Source organism: Primulina eburnea, chromosome 8, assembly GCF_022965805.1.
Source record: "Primulina eburnea isolate SZY01 chromosome 8, ASM2296580v1, whole genome shotgun sequence".
Classification (NCBI taxonomy): domain Eukaryota; kingdom Viridiplantae; phylum Streptophyta; class Magnoliopsida; order Lamiales; family Gesneriaceae; genus Primulina; species Primulina eburnea.
This window is the reverse complement of record NC_133108.1, coordinates 37,673,427-37,701,073: the sequence shown is the minus strand read 5'-3', so window position 1 is coordinate 37,701,073 and position 27,647 is coordinate 37,673,427. Positions and strand designations below refer to the sequence as shown.

The window sequence follows — 27,647 nt, the reverse complement described above, 5'->3', positions numbered from 1 at the left end:
GCTGTAATAGGGCATCCAACACACTTGCTTCCTCAAGTATTGGAAAGTGCTTTAGATGCACAGGTGATGCTCTCTACTTCTACATGGTCAAATAAGAATTTTAGAATCTCATTTTGTGGATGTGCAAATTATGCTTGCGATAGCAATCTTGTCCAATATACTAATGCCTTATTTGATTATACCATTTGTACTTGTTTTCTTGTTCTTCGTGTTCCTTTTGCTCCTTCACTCCTTTTATTTGCTTTCTTTCCTTTCATCTTTTGATACTTTTTGAAAAGTTTAGCTGATGTTTTGTATTTATTCTAATCACGATTCTGTTCTTTCCTTTTCTTAATTTGTACACACCTCATTGCATCTTGTCCTGCATGTCTCATGGTATGTACTTTTCAAGATATATTTTCCTTATTTTACATGAGAAAACTAAGTTCTTCGGTTTGGCATTTATTTGTGCTGCACAAGTGGGCATTGTTGGTTATTGCCTTTTGTGATACAATTTTGTTGAACTGATAGTGTTACTGTTTTCTTGATGTTGTATAGGTGTTGCGTGGGGATAACAGGGGCTAATGACTGCATCCAATAATTCGAAACAGAAGAATTAATTATCTAAAATCAAATGTAATTTTCTGATTCAATTTTTATACGCAAAAGTTAAATTTATCTTTATTAATATAAAAATCTATGTATCCAATAAATAAAAAATAGATGAATAAAAATTAAAGAACGCATAATAATTATACATTGATCAATTAAAGTAATAAACATTAGATTAACATTAATATGATTTCGTCCATTTTCATTGTTTTGTGAAATAGTACATTAACTCATTTGATTCAAAAAAATTAACACTTCACATGATAATGAAAATAATGATCATTGTCTACAAAAATTTTGATAAAGAGGTCATTTTTATTTTTTGACAATTGGAAAAAATGCCCATAATCCACGCTTTTATATAGATATAGATATAGATTAAAAAAAATAGTTTTATTATCAAACATATATTCATTTTTAATGTATAATTGTTATTGGATTTCTCAAAAATTGTGTAGAAAATTTCCATGCAATTAATCTAACAATACACAATTTAAGGAGATAGTAAAAAATTTACAATGAAAAACTTTTTCATTATTTATACACTTTTATAAGTATATTAGATAAATATATATCTTTTAAATGTTTTTTAATTTAATATTATTAATGAAAATTATATTTTTATTCAAAAATCTATTCTTTTATTATTTTTTTTAAGAAATATATATCAAGAAAATGTTATTTCTCTAATATTTTTTTATTATCAATATTTATTCGATTTTTACTTAAAATTATTTTCGAAGTATTTTGTATTGCAATTTTCTATTAAAAAAAATAAAAATACTACTATGATCTTCATGTGTTTAATGAGTTTTAAAAAAAATAAATATATTAATTAAGTGAATAAGCAATACATTGACTTGTATAAATTCAATATCTCAAATTTGATCCTAAATTTTATATACTTTTCCACCAGTGTCCATATAATTAATACAAATAATACATTGTTTTTGGACAATGTGGTAAAACCACGATACAAAAATTTTGTTCATCATCCATATTTTTATAGGTATTATAGAGTTTTCCAGTATAGAGCTCTATATCTATGGTAGGGGATTCAACTACCTCTAGCACAAGTGCTAAATCAGGATCATCTTTAGACGAATCGACCAAGCAAAAATTGAAGTTCAGGGTCATTATCCCGAGCCTTCAAGTCAGCCCTTCACATCGGAGATTGAATAAGGAAATATCAACCTTAGACATCAAACCGAGAAGAGTAAATCTAAGGTTGGTATTAACGAGCTTATAATTTCTCAATTTCAGATAAATCAAGTTCTAGAAATTGAAAACAAGAATATGTATCAACCCAACCACAATTCGAGTTGATATTGCATGAAAGTATCCAATAGTATAGATGAAACCAAATTCTTATCCGATGGAAGTCAAGATATTGTATGAATTTTGGGCTATAGCCTCAGTTTATACATCATCCAGCTTCCCAAAAATATCAGCACTACCAAAGTGAATCCAAGAAGTTGTTCTAAAACATGAGCAAAGAACGATTATTTGTCCAGAAGAAATATTTTGGAGCTATATTTTTTTAGTATAAACCAAAACCAGCTGGAAAAGCTCATACGAAACCTTTCATTTTATCAAGTTAAGAAGACCAAATATAAATATTCAAAAATTTATCATTGTTGCTTCATTCTCTAAAGATGACATCTCTACAAGAAAAACATGAGATCTATGGATCTGTCTTATAGAGATGGGAAAAATCAAGTTTATATTTAAGTTTTGTCAAAATTCTTTAAAAGGATTTTTTCTTAAATACTATGACATGCAAAACTACAAGTTTTGCATAATATATATTTTAAAAGAAAATAAATCTTTTATGGAACAACAAGCTGTCAGGAAGTAAAGAAACTCGTTGGAAATTTTGTAATATTGCTCATGTAGAAAGATGGTCAGCAAAAATTTGTCCAGAATTCCAAAACTAAAAGGAGCCAGAATTCGATAAAGACTTTAGGCCAATAACTGACTGAAAGCATGTTGTAGAGACATAACCAAGTAGTGAAAGACCACAAAAAAAAACTATTTATTCGAGGACCTCAAAAGAAAAATATACCACAGTGTTAATAAAGAATGCAGGTGGGATGTGATTCACCACCACAAAAAAGCCGATCCACTAATTAATGGAATATTGGACCATTAGCTAGTGAAAGAATGAACCACTCAACCACTCTTACAAGACACAACTAGAAATAAAGGAAAGAAATAATTCAAGATTGATGTTCAGATGTTAAATCTATCAAAGCTTCTTTATATATATAACGACAGATGGAAGATGTAGACATCATTCAACCTCTTCATTTTCTTTCAAATAAATTTTCAATATTTCACTTTTAAGTTTGTGTATGATATTTCCAACTACGATAGGTAGCTAAACAAGTTTCTCATGTTCACCATAACGTAGGAAACAATACAAAGTTATGTTAAGTGTTGTTGAATTGATCTACTTCAAGAATCATCTATCGCGATTGCACGATTAAACTTTGAGGAACAACATATCAAATTTGATGAATGTGACCTGAGGACACTTCAGTCAAAAAGTAAAATGTTTAATTTATTATAAAAAAAAAACATGATCAACCATAAAAAGATCTATGATATATAGGTTGAGAAACTTGCGTACCCTCATGTTTTTGGACAAGTTCGATAAGTATAATAATATCATGTACTCAGATCTAAAAATAAAAAAACAAGGTAAATAGGAACAGAGACTATAGGAATAAAAAGGAAAAAATTTTACGCAGAGAAACTAAATAGAGACACTAAAAAAAATGACTAAACTAATAATTACTTAAACATCAAAATAATTACCCACCGACAGCCATGTTGGTCTCACACGCTAGGCTGAAAAAGACATCCTTCAAAGACATCCATCGTACCGTAGCATTGGAAAATTAATCTATAAACCAAATAATATATTTTATATTTTTCGGGAGTGTTTCCTAGACTAGGCCCCCATTGTCCTACATCTTCTTTGAATTTCTCTCCGGCATTTATTTTCCTTCTACAAAGGATCGCTTTTCTTTTCAATTTCCTGAATTTTAACTGGTTTTCTTCAAGGGGTTTCCAGCATTCACCAGTCTACAGTTGAATCTCATCGATTCTCTGAAAAAGTTAACTCTGCAGCTCGAGGGGGGATGGGCTGCGTGCTCTTCGTTCCGAATATCCTTTTTTTCGAGGTTCTTGTTGTTCACAGTTTCTCCTAGTCTCGTTGATTTCTGATTGTTTTGTCGAAGATTTTGCAAGGAAAATCGTTTCTTTTAATTGAGTTGTATTATTGGGTAGAGATTATAGATATGGCGGCTTTGTTAAGAAAAGGTAAAATAAAAGATGCGTCTTTTAGGCGTGCATTTTTTATCCTTCTGTTGGGATCTGTTTTTTTGGTTTTGATATTAAGAACAAATGTTATCGTAGATTTAATCAACAGATACACCTTTGAGGGTGATGATGATTCTTTTGGATTGACTACTGATAACTATACTTTGGGATTTTCCAAGAATTTGGAGCTCCCTAGACAAAACGAGCTTTCTATGTTGTTAGAGGAGCGTAATCAGATGCCACCGGAGAACTTAGATTTATATCCTAAGTTAGCCAAGAATCATATAGTCATCGTGTTGTATGTTCACAACCGGCCTAAATATCTTCAAGTGGTCGTCGATAGCCTTTCCCAAGTTGTAGGGATTAGCGAAACGCTGCTAATAGTTAGTCACGATGGGTTTTTTGAGGAGATGGATAAAATTGTAAAGAGTATCAAGTTTTGCCGAGTGAAACAAATTTTTGCCCCGTATTCGCCTCATGTCTTTGATAGTAGCTTTCCTGGTGTTTCGCCTGGCGATTGTAAGGACAAAGAAGATCCTACTATGATTAAGTGTAAAGGGAATCCGGATCAGTATGGCAACCACCGTTCGCCGAAGATTGTGTCATTGAAACATCATTGGTGGTGGATGATGAACACTGTGTGGGATGGTTTAAGAGAGACTAGCCAACATTCGGGTCATACTCTCTTCATTGAAGAGGATCACTTTATATATCCTAATGCATATCTAAATTTGATGTTACTAACGGAGTTGAAGCATAAAAAATGCCCACTTTGCTATGCTACAAATCTTGCACCCTCTGATGTGAAGTCAAGAGGAGAAAGGTTGGAGACTCTGATTGCAGAGAGGATGGGAAACGTGGGATATGCCTTTAACCGAACCGTATGGAGAAAGATACATAAGAAAGCTAGAGAGTTTTGCTCTTTCGATGATTATAATTGGGATATAACAATGTGGGCTACCGTGTATCCTTCATTTGGAAGACCCGTTTACTCCTTACGGGGACCTAGGACTAGTGCCATTCACTTTGGGAAATGCGGATTGCATCAAGGACAGGGCGAGCAAGCGGCATGCGTTCATAATGGTTCTGTGAATTTCGAAGTGGAAGAAGAGGATAGAGTTCCGAATATTAAATCAAATTGGGGAGTACATGTATACAAGAACCAACCTGGTTATAAAGCTGGTTTTCGGGGTTGGGGAGGGTGGGGAGATTCACGAGATCGTGAATTGTGTATGCAATTTTCCAAGATGTATATGGTTACAGATTTGAGAGAGGTGTGAGAATAACTTTTAGCTCGTTCACGCACCCCTGAAGTGGACGTTGTTTGTCCTGTGATGAATGGGGATATAGCTTTAGTATTTGCATATTTGTTGTACATTAGAGGAGTCTATTACACTGTCATTTCATTATCGTGTGTAAGAACTTGCAATTTGTAATTCAACTTTTCCCAAATTTATACCAGTAATGTATTCCACTAGCATGTTTATGCCCCTTATTGTCTGATTTTTATCGGTTTGCTCTTAATTTTCACTCGTTACTGTTTACATACAGGGTTGAACCTTGAGAGACACTTCAGTCTAGCACGATATCCTAGAGGTGCAAACAGATCAAAATACTATTATTATATACACTTTAAGTCTACACACTTGATCAGTCTAGCATGATAGTTTCAAGTGATTTGTGAAAAGTAAAATTCACTTTTCTATACTAGTGGATAAATTATTGATGAATATATCAGAGCTACTAGGGATTTGTAAGCAGTTGAATAAAATAATTCAGCTCTAATTCAATCTGAATATATATTCGGTCCGTTCAGACTTGACTCTTCGATTCAACAAGCTTGAGAGCCAATTCAAGTTTCGTCTTCCAAGAAAAAAGGAGAGAGGTGATAAACCAAGAATAGATGGTTCACTTTATAATCGAAAGACACAAAACACTCGAATCTTGTATTCGAAGTTTGTGCTGCATCTTGAACTTCTAGTTTTCGAAATAACATATGAAGCGAGCCTCGATGTTTCACCCGCAACACGAAAAAGGTGGGTGATTGGAAGGACTAAATCACACCCACACCCATACATACAAATGAAACAACAAAATATAAAAGGTCAGGCTTCATTTCTTTTGTCCAACTCTTTACTAGTGGACCTCCACTTGAAGAAACTCCCAAACAAAGCCTCCATTTCCTCTAAGGTTCTCCCCTGTGTCTCAGGTAGCAATGTGTAGAAGAAAACCCAAGCCACTGTGGTGATTCCGCTGAATAAAAAGAATGCCCCGCCGATCGTGATAGCCTTGTACAGTGATATAAAGGTCATCAAAACGACTCCACTCGTAAACCGATTCACGGCAACTCCTATGCTGCACCCTTGAGCTCTCAGCCTCAATGGAAATATCTCGGAGCTGTAGACCCATGCTATAGGACCCATTCCGATGGAGAAGAAGGCGACAGACGATAAAGTTGTGATGATACACAACGCCACTGCCCATATAATTGTTTGATCTTTGTAGTGGTCGATTATGGTTAATCCAACAGCAAGTCCCAATAGGGATGCCATCATTCCGCCACAACTTGTCAGCAGGAGTACCCTCCGCCCCACCCTGTCGACTAAGAATGTAGCCACCAGAATGAATAAGGTCTTGCTTGCCCCAACGGCTATGGTGGCGAGTAACTTGTCTGAATCATTTTTTATCCCAGCTTTCGCATAGATTCTTGGACTGTACATCAGGACTGCATCTACGCCACTAGCTTGTTGGAAGAGGTGTATGCCAATGGCAGCGACTAGAATGTGGAGAACCGGTGGTGTCGGATGAAGGATCAGATCTTTCCACACATCCTCGCCGTGGCTGTGTGTTGGGACAGTCACGAAGTCGTCGTTGCAGTTTTCAGGCAATCCTGCGGCCCCTTTGATGTCAGCAAATCTCAGTTGAGCTTCTTCTGGTGAGTTTGATGTTCTAAGGAGTACTTTTTTGGCATCACCAAGGCGGCCTTGGAGGACAAGCCATCGAGGCGACTCTGGCATGGCTAGTACACCAATGGCCAGGAAAATGGATGGGACTGCGCCGATTCCGAGCATCAGTCGCCAGCCTAATTTTAGCGGGAGGCCGGCGAATGCATAGTTTGATACAAATCCAAGTAAAACACCTGTTCATATAACTGAATTAATCAGCAAACATCTTTAGATTACAATTAAATGAGTGAGAAAAGTGATCCTATGCTTCTTGAAAATTTACCCGACTGATATTTCGCAACGATTTGAGAAGTGATTACCATGCGGAATTATATGTATGCATGGATCTTTTAATGCGTATATACAGAAGGAAACAAGTAAAACTTATGCATGCCATGTAATTTCTTCACAAACATGCTATTAGCATTTGCCATTAACTCTTCACAAACTTCTCTTTATACAAGTTTATATTATGCAGAAAGTATTCCTCCTAACACAGCATACACTAAACTCCTAACACAGCATACACTAAACCGAAATGGCCAAGCCAAAATACGCACCGAAGTTGATGAAGACTTCAGGGAAAGAAGTGAGGAATCCACGGGAGGAGGTGGGTGCCACCTCCGCAGCATACACCGGCGCAATCATGAGTGCGTAACCAACCCCGATGCCAGCCACAAATCTACCCACCATGAGGAAGGCATAGTTAGTGGCGAATCCCATTAGTATTGCACCTACAAAGAAGATTGCGGAGGCGAAGACTATGGTGTAGCGCCTCCCAATCCAGTCGGAGGTCCGCCCCGCCATGGCGGATCCAAGGAGGGAGTAAATATTAATGGTCCCCACCAGAATCTCGATTTGGACGTCGCTGATTTTCAAATCTTTCTTGATGTATAGAGTTGCTCCACTCATTACTCCTGTATCTGCATATTGATTGTTGATAAAAAGGAAACCATTCTTATTACATGATCTTGAACATAATTTATAACTAACAATGGACAAAATTTTCAATATTGTTACTACTTTAGATCATTTATTCTATCAATCTTGATGATATCACAAGTTGGTCACTAAAAAACTACTCCTATATATGAGAATATGCATGCCTAAATGTAAAAATCCCACACTAATTAAAAAATATTACTAAGTTAAAAGAAAATAATAAGTTCACCTACCATATCCCAGCAAGACTGATGTCATAGAAGCAAGAATTGATATCGCCATAGCATATTTGTTTCTTTTGTGTTTCTTTGCGGCTGCAGAATTATCAGGCATCTGGGCTTTGCTGGAAACTCCATTGACGTTATCAGATAGCTTTTGGTCATCCATTCTTAATATTTTCTTTGGATAAATATACGAAGGATCTTTTGTTATTATCTAAAATTTCACTGTAGATGCAGAATGATTGGCATGTCGAGTGACTCAATAAAGTATGTTTAATTAGAAATCTCTATCCACAAGACAAATTCATGAAGAGTAAGTCTCATGTGAGATCGTCTCACGGATCATAATCCTTGAGACGGGTCAACCCTACCCATATTCACAATAAAAAGTAATACTCTTAGCATAAAAAGTAATACTTTTTCATGGATGACCCAAATAAGAGATCCGTCTCACGAATATGACCCGTGAGACCGTTTCACACAAGTTTTTGTCATTCATGAATGCGTGGAGAAACAAGCAAAGTTTACCATTCCATCTTTAATTTATTTTTATTCGCAAAAAAATAAAGAAGAAAATATGGTATATATTTAGGAAGAAAAAAGGAAATTAATGATTATAAACAACTCAAAAAAAAAAAAAAAAAAAAAAAACACACACACACACACACAACCGAAATCAAAATAATAATATTTTTAAAAAAGGAAGATATTTTTTCCTATTTTAATTTCTTAAGATATGTCGTGTGGTTCATGTGTCAATTTCACGATTTGAAAATATTTTAGGCTTTTAAATTTCTTAATAAATTTATTATTTTTTTACTAAAATTTGGAACTATTGTATTAATTAAGGTTATTGTTCTTATTGAATTTTGATAAGCTTGCTTGATTGGTTTATATAATTAATACACATGATATGTTGTTAATTTCTGTTACGTTAGTTGGACAGAGTTATTGAAAATTGCATATATTAAATTACAATTTATTTTTTTATTATTTAATTTTTAAAGTTGAGTTAAGTATAAATTTCAATATTAACCGAATGAAAATCAAATTTACGATGTTTTTATGTATTGAATTATTTATAGTTGAATCTGGTTATAATACGACCATATGAGTCACCACGACAGTATTCTCGCCTTGTCTGGTTTCGGACATGCCTGTTGGAGAAGTCCCCACTAGAACACGGGGATGTAAATGGAAGAACGCAAAACTTTAGGATAAAACATGGAAAAATAATTCAAGAACAGGGATGTTACTCTTTGGCTACACGCCCACCATATGCTCGGCGATATACCCCATTGGAGGTAAATTGCCAACAAGAAGCAAGCCTGTTTCTTTAGCTAACACAAGCGTCACCGCAGGCAAGCAAATAGCTGCCGTCATAGCTGCAGTCGCAGCCATCGCATTGATGTTGTGTGCGGGCAGAAGTGAGGTGGTGGGCCCGCAACAGCAGGAGGAGACTCTATCGAACATACTGCAAACTTTGTCCAGTGAGTGCACTGCTGAACTGAAGGATTGCAAAAGGAGGTATAAAATCCAAATGCCCAAGTCAAGAAAAGCCGAGATTTGCACCAGTAAATGTACGACCGTTTGCATGCAGGGTGGATTTGGTTCTCCTGGCAAAGTCCCTTTCAGTATTAGGAGGTAAAAATGAGGCTTTTTATCCTATATATCCTGCCTTAGAGATGTAGAATTAGCCATGATCATGAAAATGTTTCACATTGTATTCGATTGAAAGAGATATTATACATGCATTAACGCTTGGATGGACCTAGTGGAGACTAACTATCTAATTTTTTCATGTACTTTTTCTAAAATTTATCAACTCGTAATATGTTTCTTGGTTCTTCTCTATTGTGTTTGTGGGCCTGCCACGCGTGATTAGTGCCTTTTTGTTGGACAAGTTCAGATTGGCATTCTTGCTTGTGGTAAAATTTGAGTTGTGATGTGGTTCATGAAGTGGATTGCATTTATAATTATATTGTATACACTTTGAAATTTACCGCACATTCATTTCCTTTAGTTGATTTGTAAAAACTTGGACTGAGAAATAAGAAAACTTAGACTTTCATGGAGATGCAAGTTCAAGTTGATTTCTATAGATAGTCCTTCAAACTTAATGAACGAGCATAGTGGCAACTACCTCCTCAGTCTTGAATAGCTGGAGTCTGATCTAAATGGATGATCTGCGGTGGTAAATTACTCAGCTTATCTTCGAAGTTAATTGTGGTCAATGCTAGTTTTCATTCTTGATTTGGCCATTCTGGCATGTCCATAATACATATAGAACCTTGCTTTCTTGGATTGGTAGCACAGCCTCCCAATTTAGCACATGAATTCGGAATAATGTCTCTATGTATCAGAAATTAGTGTAAGTCTAAGATGATAATATTACCATATGATGATGTTTCCTTTCCAAAAAATTGATATAAGCCAACACAAAAGTGAAGAATCACAGAAACATATATTTATCAAGACCTGCAAAAAATGAAACTAGTGAATAATTTAATCTCTTCATAGATAATATTATCTCTATGCAATAGGATCTAAATCGACCACACGTCGAAAGACAATGTTTGCATGTTTTTGAACTACACCCTTCTGGTGTAATGCATGATGGAAATAGAGCGAGAGTGCGAACATAGATAGCTGCATCATGATCTCTGAAATAGTAATGTCTGCATGACTGCATTGTATCTAACTCTTCGTGAAAATGATTTTTTCCAATGATATCGGTATTGCTCATATGCATGCCATTTTCTATGCTTCAAAGTTTTCAGTGTGTTCAAATTTTAAATGCACATATCTGAAAGGTGCTTGCAAATGCATGATGTTTGGTATTTATATCTTGATATTCGATACATATATTGATGAGAATGTTTTGCCTTTATGTACAGACCTCTGGTTGTTTTCAAGGACGAATTCCGGAGTCGTAAATATTGGTATATTTCCTTTTTCCCCTTAATATTTCATCACTGTCTTACATAACTTTGCTTTATGCTTATTGCTTTCTACATTTTCATAATTTACCCCGATCATTTGATAGTATGTACAGCAGTTCTTTCAATTCAATACATGTCATGGAATTGAACGATGTAAACTTGCCAAAAAATTAGTTGCAAGTGATCTGAATCATGATCAACTCTCTATTGCTTTGACAAACAAGCACATAACCTATGTCCTTCAAAACTAAATGCTATGTCAAGGGGCTTAGTTGATGGCTACGGATGTCTGGGGCAGACCCAGAAAATCAGGGGAGGAGGCCAAGGCAGGTCGGGCCCCCTTCTCCCCTCAGGTTCCCCCTGATAGCACTAACAATCTTCATTTATTTATTAGGCTTTAGATGTTAAGATGCAGATGTGTAGCCATTTCTTATGCACTTCAAATTTTTCTCTTGTCAGCAGTCTTTCGGAGTGCTCTGATAGCTGTAATTTGATTGGAGATGGTGATGATGTTGAATCCTGAATCATTCTTGGTACGTGCAATTTTGTCCCCCTTAGCGAATTACTGGATTTTACATTGAAGATACAGTTGGAATGAGATTGTTTTTTCATTATACAAGTACCTACATACAGTTCACTGTAAATCCACTTAAGTTCTTCAAGATCACAGTATCAATATATGATGCCTGAAACTGTTGGATCCTCATGGTTTCCTCCGAGCAAGTGTGATTTCACAAATCCTGAGGTACTGGTTTTGGCTGGAGTGAGTCAAATTCAAAAGACGGGCCAATTGTGCGAGCGATCATTGTATATTTTGTACCTTGTGAAAATCCCATATCAATGACATCCGATCTTGAGCCGTTTAATGTTCAATCTATGCAACTGAATCTGCCGAGAATGTGATATTTACCAACATGTGATCCGTCGACCCTCTCCAAGCATATCGACATCGTGTATGACAATCGCATTTCAGCATATCATGTACAACTTGGGAATTATAGTTACCATTTTATGACAACTGAATATCATGTCCTACAGTATACACAAGTTTCTTTTTCAAAATTTATGAGTTGTTTCGGTTTTCCTCTTGCACACAATATTGATTAAGCATTAGCGGCTCTATTGTACCTGTCTTGTTTTCGTGTAAAACCCTCTCAAGACACTGACTCAACCCAACAGTGTCTTGTTCTTATGAAATCATATCATAAAATTCAACATGGCTTTGGGTTGAAAGTGTGTTTTTCAGATTTGTAGTGCGGTCAATTGCATCTAACCAACGTCAAGCATTATTAAATGATGGGTGGGGCAACTGTGTTTACTTTTCAATTTTCAGACAAAGCAACAAATGGTAATTCTTATTACCAGAAAATAGGTACAAGAAATAGTTGAACTACAAACTTTAAAAGTTGACAAATGCTGTTTCTGCGTCATTGCTCATAAATTACTCCGAAAGATTTCAGAAATAAAATCTAGTGATTTGATCAATACATAGATTTGCTTTTGACAAATGGCCAAAGCATATATATATTCTTTAAGTTTTTCTTTTTACTTTTTCCCCTTTTCTTCTTAATAAAAGGAAAGATGAATAAGTTTGATCACAAATCCTTGTACCCTTTGGCCTCAAGTCCCTTTCTTGCGTAATATTATCTTCAAAAATTAATTGGAACAAGGAAAAAGGTTCTTTAGCCACCGAAAGAGGATGAATAGATGGAATTCTTTCGTATTTCTGATGGGACAGGCAAAATAATTTGAACTAATTTCCATTGTTTTATATTGTAGATAAGTAAATTCCCATTAGCGTTTGATCCCCGTGAATTTTTAAAGGAATAATAGCATTTTTTTTATTCACGTCCACATCCCAATGTTCTTATCTCTAATTAAAAATTGGAAAATGCAAGTTTGGGATTCCAAACGCTCAAAGTGCATGTTGCATGATAATCCATTAACCAGAACCAATACCAAGATGAAATAGATTAAATACCATATCCTCCCATTTATTTTTCAAAATTTTTTTTTAAAAAAACTATTTTCCTATCTTGAATACATGATTAAATTTAATTTATTTCGGCCATTCTTGGAAATTCAACAGTAGTTTTTATCCATTGAACGACTGTGGCTTATCTATTACTATTATTAAGAATCTTCCTAATAGAGACAAATTTGATTTGTTTTTTGTTTTACCAATTTTGCCCTCATTTGATATCAAATTTACATTTTTGTTTTTATTTTTTTTAAGTTTCAAAAAACATTTTTGATTTTTTTTAAATTACAATAATTCAAATAGCATTTTAGTCCCTCGATAATTTATTAAATTTCACTTTAGTCCATAGATAATTATAAAAAAAACCGCGTGTGCAAAGTATCTAGTTCCGCATTATCGTTCCATGTCCAGATGTCCTCATCTCTTTGTACCTAAGCAATGTCCTCCATCACTTTTATCATCATGCATGTCCATATCCCATTATTGTTTTGTAGTGACGCCAAACCAAGATTCATGTAGAAGTTAAATGCTTTCTTATCTCCCAACCTTTGTCACAAAAAAAAGAAGAAAAGAAATGGTTTTCCCCTTTTTTGAATTAAAATCCTTGTCTTGAAATCTAAGAACTCAAATCCCTCTGCTTCCCACTTTTCATTATTTTCTTGATAATTTTTCCTAAGTTAGGCAAGTAAAAAAATTCAGAAAATATCACTGAAAGTTCAGGCATTATCAAGAAATCACCATGCTTTCTTTTGGCCATTTGAGAATTTAGTAGAGACCCAAAGCGGACAAATATTCAATTAGATCTCTATTGTTTAACAAAATCTCAATTTAATTCATTTTCTTTCCACTATCCCAAATTGTTTCCATATGTTTCAAAGAATTTGTCCAATAAATATTTTCAAAATATACCCAAACTATCCTGATTCTATTTCATTAAGGAATTTTATACTGGACCATAAAAATAGTATTGGAGTTGAAATAAATTATTTCAGATTTACAAAATTATTATTACTGTGTAATTATATATCTGAAGAGGAGATTTTCTAAAAACTTATGGATCCGAAGCTAGGTTAGAGATTAAATTTTCATATGACTTATTCCAATATTTTGGAATATTTACAAGAAGATCTAACCAAAATTAGATATCATGAGCAAAGAGGAACATATAAGAATCACAAGGTAAATTTATGATTTAGAGCAATATGTTCTAGAAATAATCTTGGATTCCTCTAAACTCTCCGGAAATTTTAGAGATATCCAAAAAAAGGTACAAAACTATGACAATCTGTTATACTATGTACAATGTAAAATTAAAGAAATTCTTGGAACACTAAATGATATTCAAACAAGAATTCAAAATATAGAACAACCACATACTAGTAAAAGGTTCTCAGAATGAAGATTATCACGATCATTTGGTACTGAACACAGGATTGATCTAGATGATTAATCTCATCAAAACTGTCTCAGAAAAGACAATAATCTGATGGCAACTATATATAAGATTGGTCTAGGTTGTAGATTTGAACATGAACACAACTAGTTGTTAGTTAGTAGAATACAAGAATCATTAACGGAAAGTGTGAGATCCTATGACACAAACATAGGAAGACCCCAAAATGATTTTCAGGTTGGTGAAGAAAAACACTTAACGGGAACCAAGTCAAACTGAAGTCAAATTCTCTTGTACCAAACAACTTATGAGAAATCTATTTTGGAACCAATACAACTTTATGGGGTTATGCTCATAAAAAACAGAGAAGATCTCATAGATGATTGGACACGGCTATGAGAATAGTAGTATGAGTACTTGATCTGAACAGAAAATGATTCATTAAACTTTGAGAAATGAATCTTATGAAATCAGTTAAAATTGCTTGCAACATGAATTCGGTAGAAACCAAAGAGTAAGTTCTAGCCGGGAAATCTCCTAACGAGATAACATAAAGAATGATTATTTAAAGCACATTTTATAAAGGTAGATTATTTCACACTCAAGGTAGAGAGAAAAAGAAAGAAATATATTCAAGCTTTGTATACTCTTGAATTATATAATATATTTTTAGCGGATGAATACATCATGTTATTCACTAAATATAGATGGAATTTATGGTCGAAAATATAGCATTGTAACATTTCTTTGCTAAAATGCCAAGTCCCTACAATACTCACACCAAATGGAGAACAACAAGTGATCAATGGTGGGAAGTGGTTCTTACAAAGCTCACATCAGATGGAGAAAAACCATGTAGGTATTGCAGCGGACTATTCTGAGATGCATAAGTCATACGATGACATATCAACGAAAAAATTTTATGCAGCAAAAATGACTTGAAAAATGATAATTATTTTTAGTTACAAAGAAATTTACCTTAAAATTTAATGATACACATGTGAAATTTTTTTTTTGAAAAAAGTAACTGAATCTAAACTCAATAAGGTTAAATTATTAAAATGGTATGCTTAGATTATTAAGATTGTAATCTTTATGACAAATTTATATTTTTGATATTGTTATTATTAAGTCTCATGAAAATATTCTTTTATATTTTTTAACAAGATATGAACAATGCTAATGTCGATGAAAATGCAGTCATTTGAGAAAACACCTTAAAATGCTTCCAACAGAGTTCAACAAGCTCCCCATAAATGCAGAAGTTGAGGGTAAGCTATAACAAATTGATAAGAGCAATGTATCTGATTGAATCACAGGATGTTTACATGCTTATACTCAGATATGATCTATATATAAATTCGATCCTCAAGACTATTGAGAAACAACTTGCTTCTGAAAAGGAGAGTTTTCGAGTACATGGCTCTATACAATGAGCAATGGATCCAAATACCCCTAGCACAAGTGCTAAGTCGGGAGATGAGTCGGTCCAAGCAAAAATTGAAGCTCTGAGTCCTTATCTCGAGTCTTCAAGTCAGTTCTTCACCTCGGGGATTGAAAAAATAAAGTTCAACCTTAGACCTCAAATCAACAAGGGTAAATCTAAGGTGGTACTAATGAGCTTATAATTTCTCCATTTCAGATATGTTAACAGAACTACGAGAAATTGAAAACGAGAATATGTATCAACCCAGCCACAATTCGAGTTGATATAACAGGAAAGTATACAAGGATATTGATGAAACCAAATTCTTATCCTAAGGAAGTCGAGACATTGTATGAATTTGAGGCACTAGTCTCGGTTTATACATCACCCAGTTTCCCAAAAATAGCAGCACTACCTAAGTGGATCCAAGAAGTTGTTCATGAAATATGACCAAACAACGATTATTTGCCTCGAGAAGATATTCTGGAGCTATATTTTTACATTACAACACCAAAACCATCTGAGAAAAGCTCACATTAAGTCTTTCATTTTATCAAAAGCTAAAGAGGCCATAAATAATTATTTGGAAATTTATCCACGATCCTCCAGCAGAAGAAACACCTCTTTTTGTTTCATTCACTGAAGATGACATCTCTACGAGAAGAATATGAGATCTATGAATTTGTCTTACAGAGATAAACAAAATCAAGTTTTCATTAAAGTTTTATCAAAATTCTTTAAATGTATCATTCAGTTAAGAGTATGTCTCTTATGAGACGATCTTACGAATCTTTATCTGTGAGACGAGTCAGCCCTACCGATATTGACAATAAAAAGTAATACTCTTAGCATAAAAAATATAATTTTTCATGAATGACCCAAATAAGAGATTCGTCTCACAAAATATGACTCGTGAGACTGTTTTACACAATTTTTTGCCTTCAGTTAAATATTATACAGAAAAAAAAACTACAAGTTTTGCATAAGACATATTTGAAAAGAAAAAAATATTCTATGGAATAACAAGCTGCTTGAGAGCAAAAAAATTAGCCGGAAATTCTGTAACATGGTTCATGTGGAAATATGGTCATAATGCATCTATTCAGAATGTCTGAACTAACAAAAACCAGAATTTGATAAAGGCTTTCGGCCAAGAACTGACTGAAAACATCTTGCAGAGACGTGACCAAATGGTGAAAGACCACACAAAAACTCTCTTCAGGTACCTCAAAAGTAAAATATTCCTCGACGGAAATAAAGAATGCAGGTGGGATGTAACTCACCACCACAAAAAAACAGTTAGTAATTAATAGAATATTGGACCATTAGCTTGTGAAAGAATGAACCACTCAACCACCAATTATAAGACATTGTCGACCACAACTGGAAATAAGGGAAAGAAATAATTCAAGATTGAAGCCCGAATTTCAAATCCATCAAATCTTCTTTATATATATCAAGACAGAATAAAAATGAAAACATCATTCAAAATCTTCATTTTTTTTCAAAAAAATATACAATATCTCTCTTTCTAGTTTATATTATGATATTTCAACTACAATAGATAGCTAAACAAGTTTCTGCTCTCCTACAAAAAGTTATTTTGTAATAATAATACATATGTTTGAACAAAAAAACCAAATCTTATGTCTCTTGTGTTTATTTTAAAATTAAACTTATTTGTTTTACATCATAAGATAGGAAACAATACAAAGTTGTATTGAGTTATGTTAAATAGATCTACTTCAAGAACCATCAATTACGACTGTGTGATTAAGCTGGAAAGAACAGTCTGTAAAACCTGATGTATATAACCCGACGACAATTCGATCAAAGACGTAAAATGTTTAATTGATTATATGAAAACATGATAGACCATAAAAAGATATATGATATATAGACTAAGAAACTTGCGCAGTCTTATGTTTTTGGACATGCTCGATAGATATAACAATGTGAAGTAGTCGTATCTAAAAATAAAATAAAAATAGAAAACAGGGTAAATAGGAATAGAGACTACAGGAATAATAAGGGAAAATTTCTACGCAACGAAACTAAATAAATACACTAAACAAGAAAAAAAGACTAAATTAATAATTACTTAAACAATAAAGACCAAATCGAGAATTACCCACCCACAGCCATGTTGGGCTCACACGCATAGACCTTCAAAGACATCCATCGTACCACAGCATTGGAAAATTAAGCTCAAAATCTATTTATAAACCAAAAAATATATTTATATTTATCGGCAATTGGAAGAGTGCTTCCTAGACTAGGCCCTCATCCAACAACACATAGCTACTCATTCTTTGCAATATTTAGTTTCAGAATGAATGAAAAGGAAAAAACAATATTAATTTTATCCGATATGATGGAACTTAGGCCATTTCTGTGTCAGTTCCCAAACCTGGTATGCTCCACAAAAATCTCGTGTTAACGGATAGTAAGTCGTAGTAGATGCATTCGAATTTATTATGCATTCGAATTTATTGAGCCATCAGCTGATCAAGCTGCATTTGCTCAAGCCATGCGCCCAAAACAGATTCATCAATTTCTTCCATCTGGTTACTCAGATTCTCACCCATACTCATGGATGTACCAGCTACGGAATTTTCGTTCATATCATGACCAGATTCTTTGACAAGTGACTGAACCCATGATAAATCCGGCTCCTCCCCATTGTTGAGAAGCTCGGATGACAAAGATCTCTTTATCTTCCCAAACTCATCAGCATGGACTGACCACTCTGGTGCACCATTAGGGGAGACCCAATTGGGCCAAGTGTCTTCTGAAGAAGCATCGGCTGCTGCAACATTAGAACCAAGTTCACGTGAGCTAAGACTTCGAAACGGTTGATGTAGCTTCTCACGTTGAGCTAGCAACGATGTTCGAGCACTCATTGGCGATATTGGCTCTATACTTCGAGGTGACAATCTCCCAGGAGACGGAACACGTATAGGTGTTTTCAGCAGAGAGTGATCGATGTTTCTTGGTGAAAAATTAGTTCTGATTGGAGATAGCATGCTTTGTTGCTGTTGCTGGAATTGATAAAGGGTCGCTGCTTTGTGTGAAGGCGAAAACACTGTTGAACCAAATGCCTGATCGGAATATCTAGGAGAATTCTCTGCAGAAAATATATCCTCCAGATTTGAAGGACTTGGCATTTTTGGATGAGTAGATCGGTTCAACAAATTGGTACTAATACTCGAATTCTGCAGAAGAGATAGCTCATTCAAGATTTGCTGCTGCTGTTGGACATCAACTTCTGGAAAAAAACTCGAGCCTTCAGTGAGGATATCTCTAGCATTCAGAGATGATCGCAACCGACTGGACTGGAGATTACTTCCGGGCAAGTGCAGCAATGGAACGTTATGTTGACTCTGCCAACCCGTGCTCGAAATCCCATTAGTCGATGGAGAAATAGGAGGAGAAAATGGAGATGGTGACATCATAGGAATCGAGGGTGAACCCGGTAAAAGGCTCATCGCTGCAGCAAAATCCATGGCAGTAGCAGCTGAGGTATTTGATCGAGGAGACGGAATAGCAGAACCAGTAGAGACGTATAATGGTCGAAGTTCATCCTGCGTGTGGGCGAAAAAACAAACTCTTCTGTTGCAACTTGTACCATCTTTGCATAGCCGAGTCCTATAATGTGCTGGGTGGAGCCAGCTCTCGAAAACACCATGAGCATATTCACACATATCCCCCCTTCGACAGGCCCCCTTGCGGAAATCGGGACAGGGCACACAGCTGTAATGATACTTCCTTGGATCCCTCCGCCGAGCATTTTCACCTGGGTGAACAAATGGGCACTCGGTCCAATCATGTGAATAGGCACGAGAACAGGGCCGCACCTTGAAAGAAAACATCCTAAACTCGTCAGTTGAGTAGATGCCATTCTTGATGTCAGGTAAAGAAGGGTCAACTGGGTATTCTTTCTTCTCTGGTGCAGATGGCATGGGAATGTCATGAAATCTTGCACTCTTTGGAGAAGGTGCCAGTTGGGAGGGGGAAAACAAGGATTCATGTCCATGGGCCGGTGAAAATGGCGGAGAATCTGGAGTTTCAATTGACACCCTAAGGTTGTGTGCTTTCTCAAACATCATATCCGTTGCGAGCATCATTTGAAGGGAATTTTTCATTTCCGGAAACTTCGGGGATACAACAATAACATCAAAAGGTAACAGCCCATCGGCATCAGCTATATTAGGATCGGCACCCGAGGCCAAGAGTAGTTTTACGACATCAACAGCATATGCCGACCCACTGGATGCAGCACAGTGAAGAGCAGTGCTCTTGTCGACACCACATGACCTATTCATGTCAACATCAGGTAAAGATACAATCAGTTTCACAACATCAACGCTACCGTAAGTCGCAGCCACCATCAAGGGAGTCCTTTGCTGCAAAACTATTTGATTCGAGCCTTTTTGTCGTCCATACCACGCTCCGACCTCATCAACTCTAGATGCTAATTGATCCAAGAACCTTTCAAAGCCCTCAACATCATTGTTCGCAGCAACTTCAAGCAAGTTGTGAAAAGAATCTAGAGTTTCAACATAGAGATTGGAATCCATTATCACACTGTCTCTTCTAATGTCAAAGTAAACGGGAATTGATACACCTCCAGGCCCTAACCAATCTATTTTGCACATGCTTTCATTTTTAGTCTTCAACTTCAAGGAGGCAAAAACAAAGAAATCTTGATATCAGAACACAAAGAGAAAAAGAACAGCAACAATAAATTCAGGAATAACAACAAAATTCCAAAATAACATACAGTTCATAGATAGACATGAAAATTAGTCCACCAAGATCGCCCAAAACAATAAAGGCACACAAGAGTTAAACACAAGAAATTTAAAAATGAAAACTAACTTTACAGTAACATCCAGAATTAGAAAGGGTCGTAGATTTCATTGATGCACGAGGATATAAGATTAAAAAGGGGCAGGGGTCACCGCACTTTAACAGCAAAAACTACCCGTCATATATACAAGAACAAAATAATCGAGCCATCCCAAAATAACAATATCAAAATAGTAAAATAAGCCTCGATCTTACTGCCAGTTTGGATGGTTCAACAAGAAACCGGCGGCCAAGAAATCCAACCCTTTCTCATAAAGTCAAAGTTCAACCCCAGGGAAAAAAAATTGAGAAAGAAAATAAAGGGATATAAACAACGCAACCCTTTTCATGATGCATGCCCATGAATTTAAAATCAGATATCTGGACTTATATCAGATTCTTGCGCAGCAAAAAACAAAGGAAACCAAAATCGGAACCTTGCCAGCATCAGAATACTTACACCAGTACATTTAGCTCGCTAGCAGCGAGTTCACGAATTTATCACATATTCAAGCAAAACAAAAGCAACCGAAACTAGAAAACAAACAAAAACTCAGTACCAGGAAAAAAATAGATGAAAAAAACCCAGTGACCCCATCACCAAGAGCAGCGAAATATTCACTCTTTAGTATATACAGACCCAAAAAACTGTAAAGATGGAGGAGTTAGCTTTGTAAGGGCCTGGTTATTCACAGATCTAGAGAAAAGAAGAGTAAGTGGAGAGAACAAAGAAGTCGAAGTGACAAGAAGGGCAGATGCTTTTCTACTCTTTCGCTCTTTTTTCTTAACCATTTCCTACGTTTATTTATGTTTTCTGCCCGCCGTGGCCTGCCCTCAGTCTCTCGTGTCTTCTCTATATAAAGCTAAATTGCAGTTTGCGCCCTCATACTAATAGTTAATCTTTTTTTACCCTCTCATATTTTTAAAATGCATCATTTCTCTCATATCCCTCTTACGTAAAATTTATTTCGAACGACGAGGATCTTTAGGTCTACGATAAGGCTGATGCTCCGAAACTTTGAATCTTGTGTTCGAGTCCAATAATGTGTGTTGTGTAGATTAAAATATAGGGGAAGTTATTTAAAAATCCCCAATCATAATATTTCTTTGCATTCACTCCCTACCCACAAAATTGTGGTACTATTTCATACAAAATGTGGTACACTTCATGTGGAAATGTGGTACACTTCATGTGGAAATGTGGTACTAAAAAAGTACCTAGGGACTGAAAACAAAGAAAAAAGACGGCTGGGGACTGAAGCCAAATTTCCCGTAAAATATACCTCTTCCCCGAGATTAAGTTCATTATGAGACGGTCTCACGAATTTTTATCTGTGAGACAGGTTCATCCTACCAATATTTACAGTAAAAAGTAATACTTTTAGCATAAAAAATAATATTTTTTCGTGGATGACCCAAATAAAAGATCGTCTCACAAAATACGATCCTTGAGACCGTTTCACACAACTTTTTATGCTATATATGCAGGGACGGATCCAGGAATAAGAGTTGGGGTGGGCTTGAACTCAATATGATAAGTTATATATTATTAAAAAAAAAAGTACATTATATCGTTCAACGAAGTTGTGCCTTACGGGATTTTAAAACATAAAATTCATCAATAATAGAATTTACATCAATATGTTTAGCTAAATCTCGTTCAATATAGAGTGTCAAACAATCGGCAAGAAAGTCATCCTCCATTTTATTGCGAAGTGCCGTCTTCACATGCTTCATTGCTGAAAAAGCCCGTTCAATAGTGGCAGTAGACACAGATAATGTCAAAACAAGATGAATCAATCTAGTCAACATAACATAAACACTTGACCGTCCACTCTCGGTCAATTGCTGACATAACTCAACAAGTGTAGAAACCTTTAAATTCTGCATCACATCGAGTTTATAAATGTATCAATTCATACTTCAAAACAACAATTTCTTGATCTGTGAAATCTCCAGGATAAAACTTCTTCGCAAGCTTGCAAATATCATCACTGTTAAATGAGTCAAATGAATTTTTAGGATCTAAAGCTATACTAAGAGAAAGAAGTTTCACCGATGACTCATTGAACCGAGTATTTAACTACATCAAAATGAAATCTATTGCTGCATTATAAACATCAAAGTGGTAATGATGTTCTATTGAATAAACCGTCGCTAATTAAAACCGCCGATCCACCTTTTTTTATTTTTTAATAATGTAGCGACGGTTTTAGCAATAACCGTCGCTAATAATTGCGACGGTTTTTGATAAAACTGTTGCCGATCCACATCGGCGACAGGTTTCCTAAAACCGTCGCAAAAGTAGCGACGGTTATCAAAAACCGTCGTTAAAACCGTCGCTAAATAAAAAAAAATGGGCTGGGCTACAGCCAGTATAGCCCTAGCGTAGATCCGTCTCTGTATATATGCTTTTCTAGTATTTTGAGTTAGTGGCCATTGAATATTCAAGACATGTGTTAAAGATAACAGTTACTCCATGATATGGTAAAATGGTGGTAATCGAGTAATTTCTCAAGTCGACATCTTTTGGCTTTATATTGGTGTCTTTTAGTTAGTGGAGGGATCGGTAATCTAATATAAAAGAAAGACTACACTTTATTCAATGACCAACATCTTATAGTGTTTCCCCACATTTACATTTAAATTGGTCGATTTGGGATAAATCCATCGATTCTTGTTTCACAAGTGTCGATCGAATAAGAGGTATAAGAATACATGCTTATACATATATATATATATATATATATATATATATATATATATATATATATATATATATTATTTCGATCCAAGAAAATATATATATAAAAAAATATACAGACGATTTTATAATAATAATAATAATAATAATAATAATAATAATAAGATAATTAAAATATATGACTTCGTAAAATCCGATCAATCAATCGTAATTGGCAAATTTTACAAGTAATTATGATTGATTTTGGTCCTTTATCTATAAATGTAGGTTTGTTCATAAATGTAGGCTTTACGTCCGGCCATTTGTTGGTTTGTTCATAAATTTAAGTCTTTATACTTTCATTATTGATATTTTACAAGTGAGCTTATCACATGCTTAATTAAGTCCAACGTGTTGTTCTTATGTCCAAATAACAAGGGTTGAACAACAGGACCAGCCCATTAAGGTAAGCATCAATTGGCATGTAGCTAGGAAATGTGCTAGGGAACCCAATGGTGCGTTGGGGTCGTGGATGGAGCTTGACCCTAGTAGGCGAGCTCCCATCTATTAGATCGCCGTAGATGGGAAAGTTGGTAACCAGAGGATAGCTGAGTGTTCTAGTCATGAGGTGTAACATGATGATTGTTTAGGAGTTATGAAGTATGCTGCTAAGTGACGAAGGAGATGAGAGATGTGCTGGTGTCCTAGCTCGACCTGGCGCGCCCTATAGCTGGAAAAACATAATACTTATGTGTCTCCACTTTCATTCTTATAAAAACAAAGTTTGAGGACTTTATTATATTCTTTAATTTGTTATCACCTCTCTTTTCTCCTGTCTTTTACTTTAAGCGTCGGAAAAGCACGTTGAAATTATAAGATAAAATCTAGTTTTGGATATTAACAATACTTAAAACACTTTTGAACTAACTTGTTTCATGCAGTCAAATCAAGATCAGAGCTAAGGTCAAATATCATACCAGAAAACGAGAGATCAGTGCACCAGTGCTCAATAGATCAAGATCAAAGTACTTAGTTGTTCACAAGATCCAGAATACAAAAATATCACAAAGCAATTCAGAACTACCAGTCTATTCGGACGTTCCGAACCTAGGATCAGACCTTCTGAACCCTTGCAGCCAAAAAAGAAGCAACGCATATAACGAACATCAACATACAATAGTTCAGACCTTTCAAGATCAAAGCTTCCAATCTTACTTGTTCGATGAGGTGTCAAAGCGAGCATGGCAAGTATGTCTGAAGCCGGTTCGGATCTTCCAAACTCCACCTATAAATAGGTCACTCGGGATTCATTTCCAAGAACACCTCTCAAGCTTAGTCTATTGTTTCTAGAACATATGGGGTTTCCAGCTATTCCCTAATGTTGTATGAGTTGCAAAACTCTCCCGGAGTAATCGGCAACTCAAAGATCGAGCAGCAAGGCTAAGGGCTATCGGCGGACGAAAGTATGTCCAAGGGCCTTGGCTATAATTGGGAGATAGATTTTAAGTTATCAATAATGATTATAGTATAATATTGTTTTTGGTCATATTGTCTAGGCTTGGAGAGTAGGGATTCAAGATTATAGTAGAGGTATGCAAGTACCGACAGAGATATCCAATTGATTATGTATTATGATGTTTTGTATTTTACTTTTCGTATGATGCATGTTTTATTGTCACGACATGATATTTATGCGGCATTTGCATGTCATGTTGAGCATGAGTATCCTTTGATATATGCCTTGAAGTAGTAAGGGCTGCTTAGCCATGTTTCTTGGACGATTGGGTACCGAAAGAAACGGCGTGATCATATGGCACATACTGATACGACAACCTAGGATATTTTAGGTCTAAGATATCGATTGAGTATGGAAGTGCTAGTGCTTGAATTATAATTCATAGGTTGTCTGCAAATAATATATTTTTTAAGTACGAGATCGATCCACAGAAAGAGTATTTTAAGTTTAATTTTATTATTTTATAAATTACCAAATGCAATAATGAAGTTTACAAAATTATAAATTTGTCAAGGCTCAAAGATTTATTCTTTATTTATGTAATATTATTTAACTAAAAGTAAAACAAAGAAAACCACAATAAATAATGGTTCCAAGGAAAAGAAAATTAAATATTTAATTATATACATAATATAATATAGTTCTCACTATAAAAAATACCGAACTAACCGATATTTTCTATTTGGCACCTTTCATTATATATATAATTGTATAATATAAAATTGCATAAAGTAGATTTTAAATTAAATCATTATATTTCATTTAGAACAACCGGCAGAACCACGCTATTGCCTAAATGAATATATGATTTAATAAGTTAGTTGCGGGAAAGTAAAACTTTGTTACAATAAGGTAAATGTTAATTGTAATAAAATAAATGTTAGATTGTTAGATGTTAGGATTAAATCATAATATTGAATTAGAACAATTAGCAGAGCCACAGTATCGTCTAACTGAAAAATATGTTTGATTAATTAATTATATATATATATATAAAATAACTATAATAATAATAATTTATGAAATATTTATTGTATCAAGATTAAACAAAAAATCAAAATAACCACTTCAATGGTACCAAGCATTTGATGTAAAATGATAACAACAAATAATTCATTTGTATATCTACAATAAAAAGAAGTTAGCTAAATAAAAAGAAATATAGAAAGAATATACAATATATAAATAATCTTACTTCACCAAGAATTTATTATCTTCACTTTGGCATATTAGATTTAGCTTGCCATATAAACGTACTTTTGATCGACACTAAAATTATTTCTCATAGTTAGGAAAATGAAAGAAAATATATTGGAATTTAAAACTTTTATTTCCACACTAATACACGCACTTTATTTTACAATGGGATAGGATACCTTTGAAGCTAACACAAGGCCTCGATTTATAGGCCTAATGAGAGAAAATATCAAAAATTTTATTAATGTCTTGTAATTTTAATAGTAGTTTTTGTCTCGTCCAATTTCAATTTCATTATCCTTCTTTGAATGCTATGATCCACGACTTTAACCTCCAAATTTGACTTTGCTCAAAACAGCAAACATCTAGGGAATTGGTTGAAGATGAATTTGGTCTTTCGATTCACCTCATTCGGTTAAGTATTGAAATAGTTATGATTGTTTTACTATAAGCTGGTCATAGTAAAAGTAAATGTGTCATCATTTTGATATTTGCACAATTTGATCACCTTAATAAATTTTTTAGGCATTCATGTCTACTGCAAAGTTGTAAATACTTCCTCAAAGATTCCGAACATATTTGAATCACCTCAATTTGAATTTTATAGCTTGATTTATCATTATTTTACCAATATGTGGAAAACCTGAAAATAAAACATATTTAATAAGATATTTAAATACAAACAAACAATACTAAAATAACATAATTTTATAATTTTAATTAAACTTAAATTTTAAAATATAAGTTTTAACATATAATAAATTATTAATTTTAATTTTCAAATTATTTTAGGTCAAAATATTTAATGAATAGCTAATTTTCACTCATGGAGTTGGAATGAAGATTAACTCTCATGAAAGGCTAATAATTAAAACAAACAATTAAATAAACTAATATTGAAAACAAAATAAGAAAAATTTACAAACAATAAAATATTTTTCTTTTTTTTTTTTAAATAACGTGACTGTAAATTTTTTTATTGGACCACATTGGTAGTACATTAATCAAACAATGAACAAAGTATTTTACACATCGTTATTTATTTATTTTTAAAATATATTTTTTAAGGAAGTTATATTCTTGTAATTAACAATTTTTAAATAATCAATAAAATTTTATTAATTATTTTCTCATTTCTCGTCACTTACTCACAGAAGATGTGTGAGTATACATTATATTTTTACAAAAATAATTCTTTTAATTATTCATGTTAACAACTATACAAACCATATCTTTTAACTATATTCTCAAAAAAAAAAAAATTAGAAATTATTTTATTTGAAAACAAACAAAATTATATATATATATATATATATATATATATATATATAATTTGAATATAATGAATATTAAAATCTAGTGTATTGTGATTTTCTAATAATTATTAACGAATGCATCTTAGGTGCATTTTACTGACACGTTACTCAACATTGAAACTAAAAATTATTATTATTATTATTATTATTAATATATATATATATGTATGTATATTTTTATTTTCATATAATTAAAAAAACTAAGGGAAGAAGAAGAGGTTATTCATATCTTAAAAAATATTAAAACATACGGTTCAATCACAAGTTTAGCATCACATTAATTTTTCTTTTCTTACTCTGGTTCATAAATAAATCC

General features: G+C 34.1%; 4 protein-coding genes across 26 annotated transcripts; 2 read left to right on the top strand and 2 right to left on the bottom strand.

Annotated features, from left to right (window-relative positions):
• The first annotated feature begins 3,546 nt into the window (after nt 1-3,546).
• LOC140839546 (alpha-1,6-mannosyl-glycoprotein 2-beta-N-acetylglucosaminyltransferase-like) lies at nt 3,547-5,409 on the top strand. Its single transcript, XM_073206334.1, has one exon. It carries the CDS (start codon nt 3,897-3,899, stop codon nt 5,196-5,198), a length of 1,302 nt encoding a protein of 433 aa, XP_073062435.1. The 5' UTR covers nt 3,547-3,896; the 3' UTR covers nt 5,199-5,409.
• Nucleotides 5,410-5,679: 270 nt separating this feature from the next.
• On the bottom strand, nt 5,680-8,207 carry LOC140839545 (polyol transporter 5-like). The gene is made up of 3 exons (XM_073206333.1): nt 8,039-8,207; nt 7,424-7,786; nt 5,680-7,057 (listed from the first exon to the last, which is right to left on the bottom strand). Exons 1-3 carry the CDS (start codon nt 8,190-8,192, stop codon nt 6,024-6,026), a joined length of 1,551 nt encoding a protein of 516 aa, XP_073062434.1. The 5' UTR covers nt 8,193-8,207; the 3' UTR covers nt 5,680-6,023.
• A 1,052-nt stretch (nt 8,208-9,259) lies between these two features.
• Nucleotides 9,260-12,050, top strand: LOC140839543 (uncharacterized). Of its 22 annotated transcripts, none has more exons than XM_073206321.1 (5): nt 9,260-9,670; nt 10,924-10,968; nt 11,233-11,321; nt 11,431-11,501; nt 11,602-12,050. In XM_073206321.1, the coding sequence occupies exons 1-4, from the start codon at nt 9,276-9,278 to the stop codon at nt 11,460-11,462; spliced, it is 561 nt and encodes a 186-aa protein (XP_073062422.1). In that variant the 5' UTR covers nt 9,260-9,275; the 3' UTR covers nt 11,463-11,501; nt 11,602-12,050. The 22 variants fall into 22 exon arrangements, 18 of the variants coding, with proteins under 18 accessions (XP_073062422.1, XP_073062421.1, XP_073062419.1 ...); XM_073206320.1 differs by having other exon boundaries at nt 11,589-12,050; XM_073206318.1 differs by having other exon boundaries at nt 11,428-11,501; nt 11,639-12,050.
• Nucleotides 12,051-17,641: 5,591 nt separating this feature from the next.
• LOC140839542 (zinc finger CCCH domain-containing protein 30-like) lies at nt 17,642-21,473 on the bottom strand. 2 transcript variants are annotated; one of them, XM_073206313.1, is made up of 2 exons: nt 21,080-21,473; nt 17,642-20,447 (listed from the first exon to the last, which is right to left on the bottom strand). In XM_073206313.1, exon 2 carries the CDS (start codon nt 20,424-20,426, stop codon nt 18,258-18,260), a length of 2,169 nt encoding a protein of 722 aa, XP_073062414.1. In that variant the 5' UTR covers nt 20,427-20,447; nt 21,080-21,473; the 3' UTR covers nt 17,642-18,257. The 2 variants fall into 2 exon arrangements, with proteins under 2 accessions (XP_073062414.1, XP_073062413.1); XM_073206312.1 differs by having other exon boundaries at nt 21,180-21,472.
• Nucleotides 21,474-27,647: the final 6,174 nt, after the last annotated feature.

What these genes read in the sequence shown, in the direction of transcription:
- LOC140839546 (XM_073206334.1), top strand. Translation starts at nt 3,897, where the DNA reads ATGGCGGCTTTGTTAAGAAAAGGTAAAATAAAAGATGCGTCTTTTAGG.
- LOC140839543 (XM_073206318.1), top strand. Translation starts at nt 9,276, where the DNA reads ATGTTACTCTTTGGCTACACGCCCACCATATGCTCGGCGATATACCCC. An exon ending in GTCCCTTTCAGTATTAGGAG is followed by an intron (nt 9,671 to 10,923) that starts GTAAAAATGAGG and finishes CTTTATGTACAG; the next exon opens with ACCTCTGGTTGTTTTCAAGG. An exon ending in GGGCCCCCTTCTCCCCTCAG is followed by an intron (nt 11,322 to 11,427) that starts GTTCCCCCTGAT and finishes TTCTCTTGTCAG; the next exon opens with CAGTCTTTCGGAGTGCTCTG.
- LOC140839545 (XM_073206333.1), bottom strand. Translation starts at nt 8,192, where the DNA reads ATGGATGACCAAAAGCTATCTGATAACGTCAATGGAGTTTCCAGCAAA. An exon ending in ATCAGTCTTGCTGGGATATG is followed by an intron (nt 7,787 to 8,038) that starts GTAGGTGAACTT and finishes ATCAATATGCAG; the next exon opens with ATACAGGAGTAATGAGTGGA. An exon ending in TGAAGTCTTCATCAACTTCG is followed by an intron (nt 7,058 to 7,423) that starts GTGCGTATTTTG and finishes TTATATGAACAG; the next exon opens with GTGTTTTACTTGGATTTGTA.
- LOC140839542 (XM_073206313.1), bottom strand. Translation starts at nt 20,426, where the DNA reads ATGTGCAAAATAGATTGGTTAGGGCCTGGAGGTGTATCAATTCCCGTT.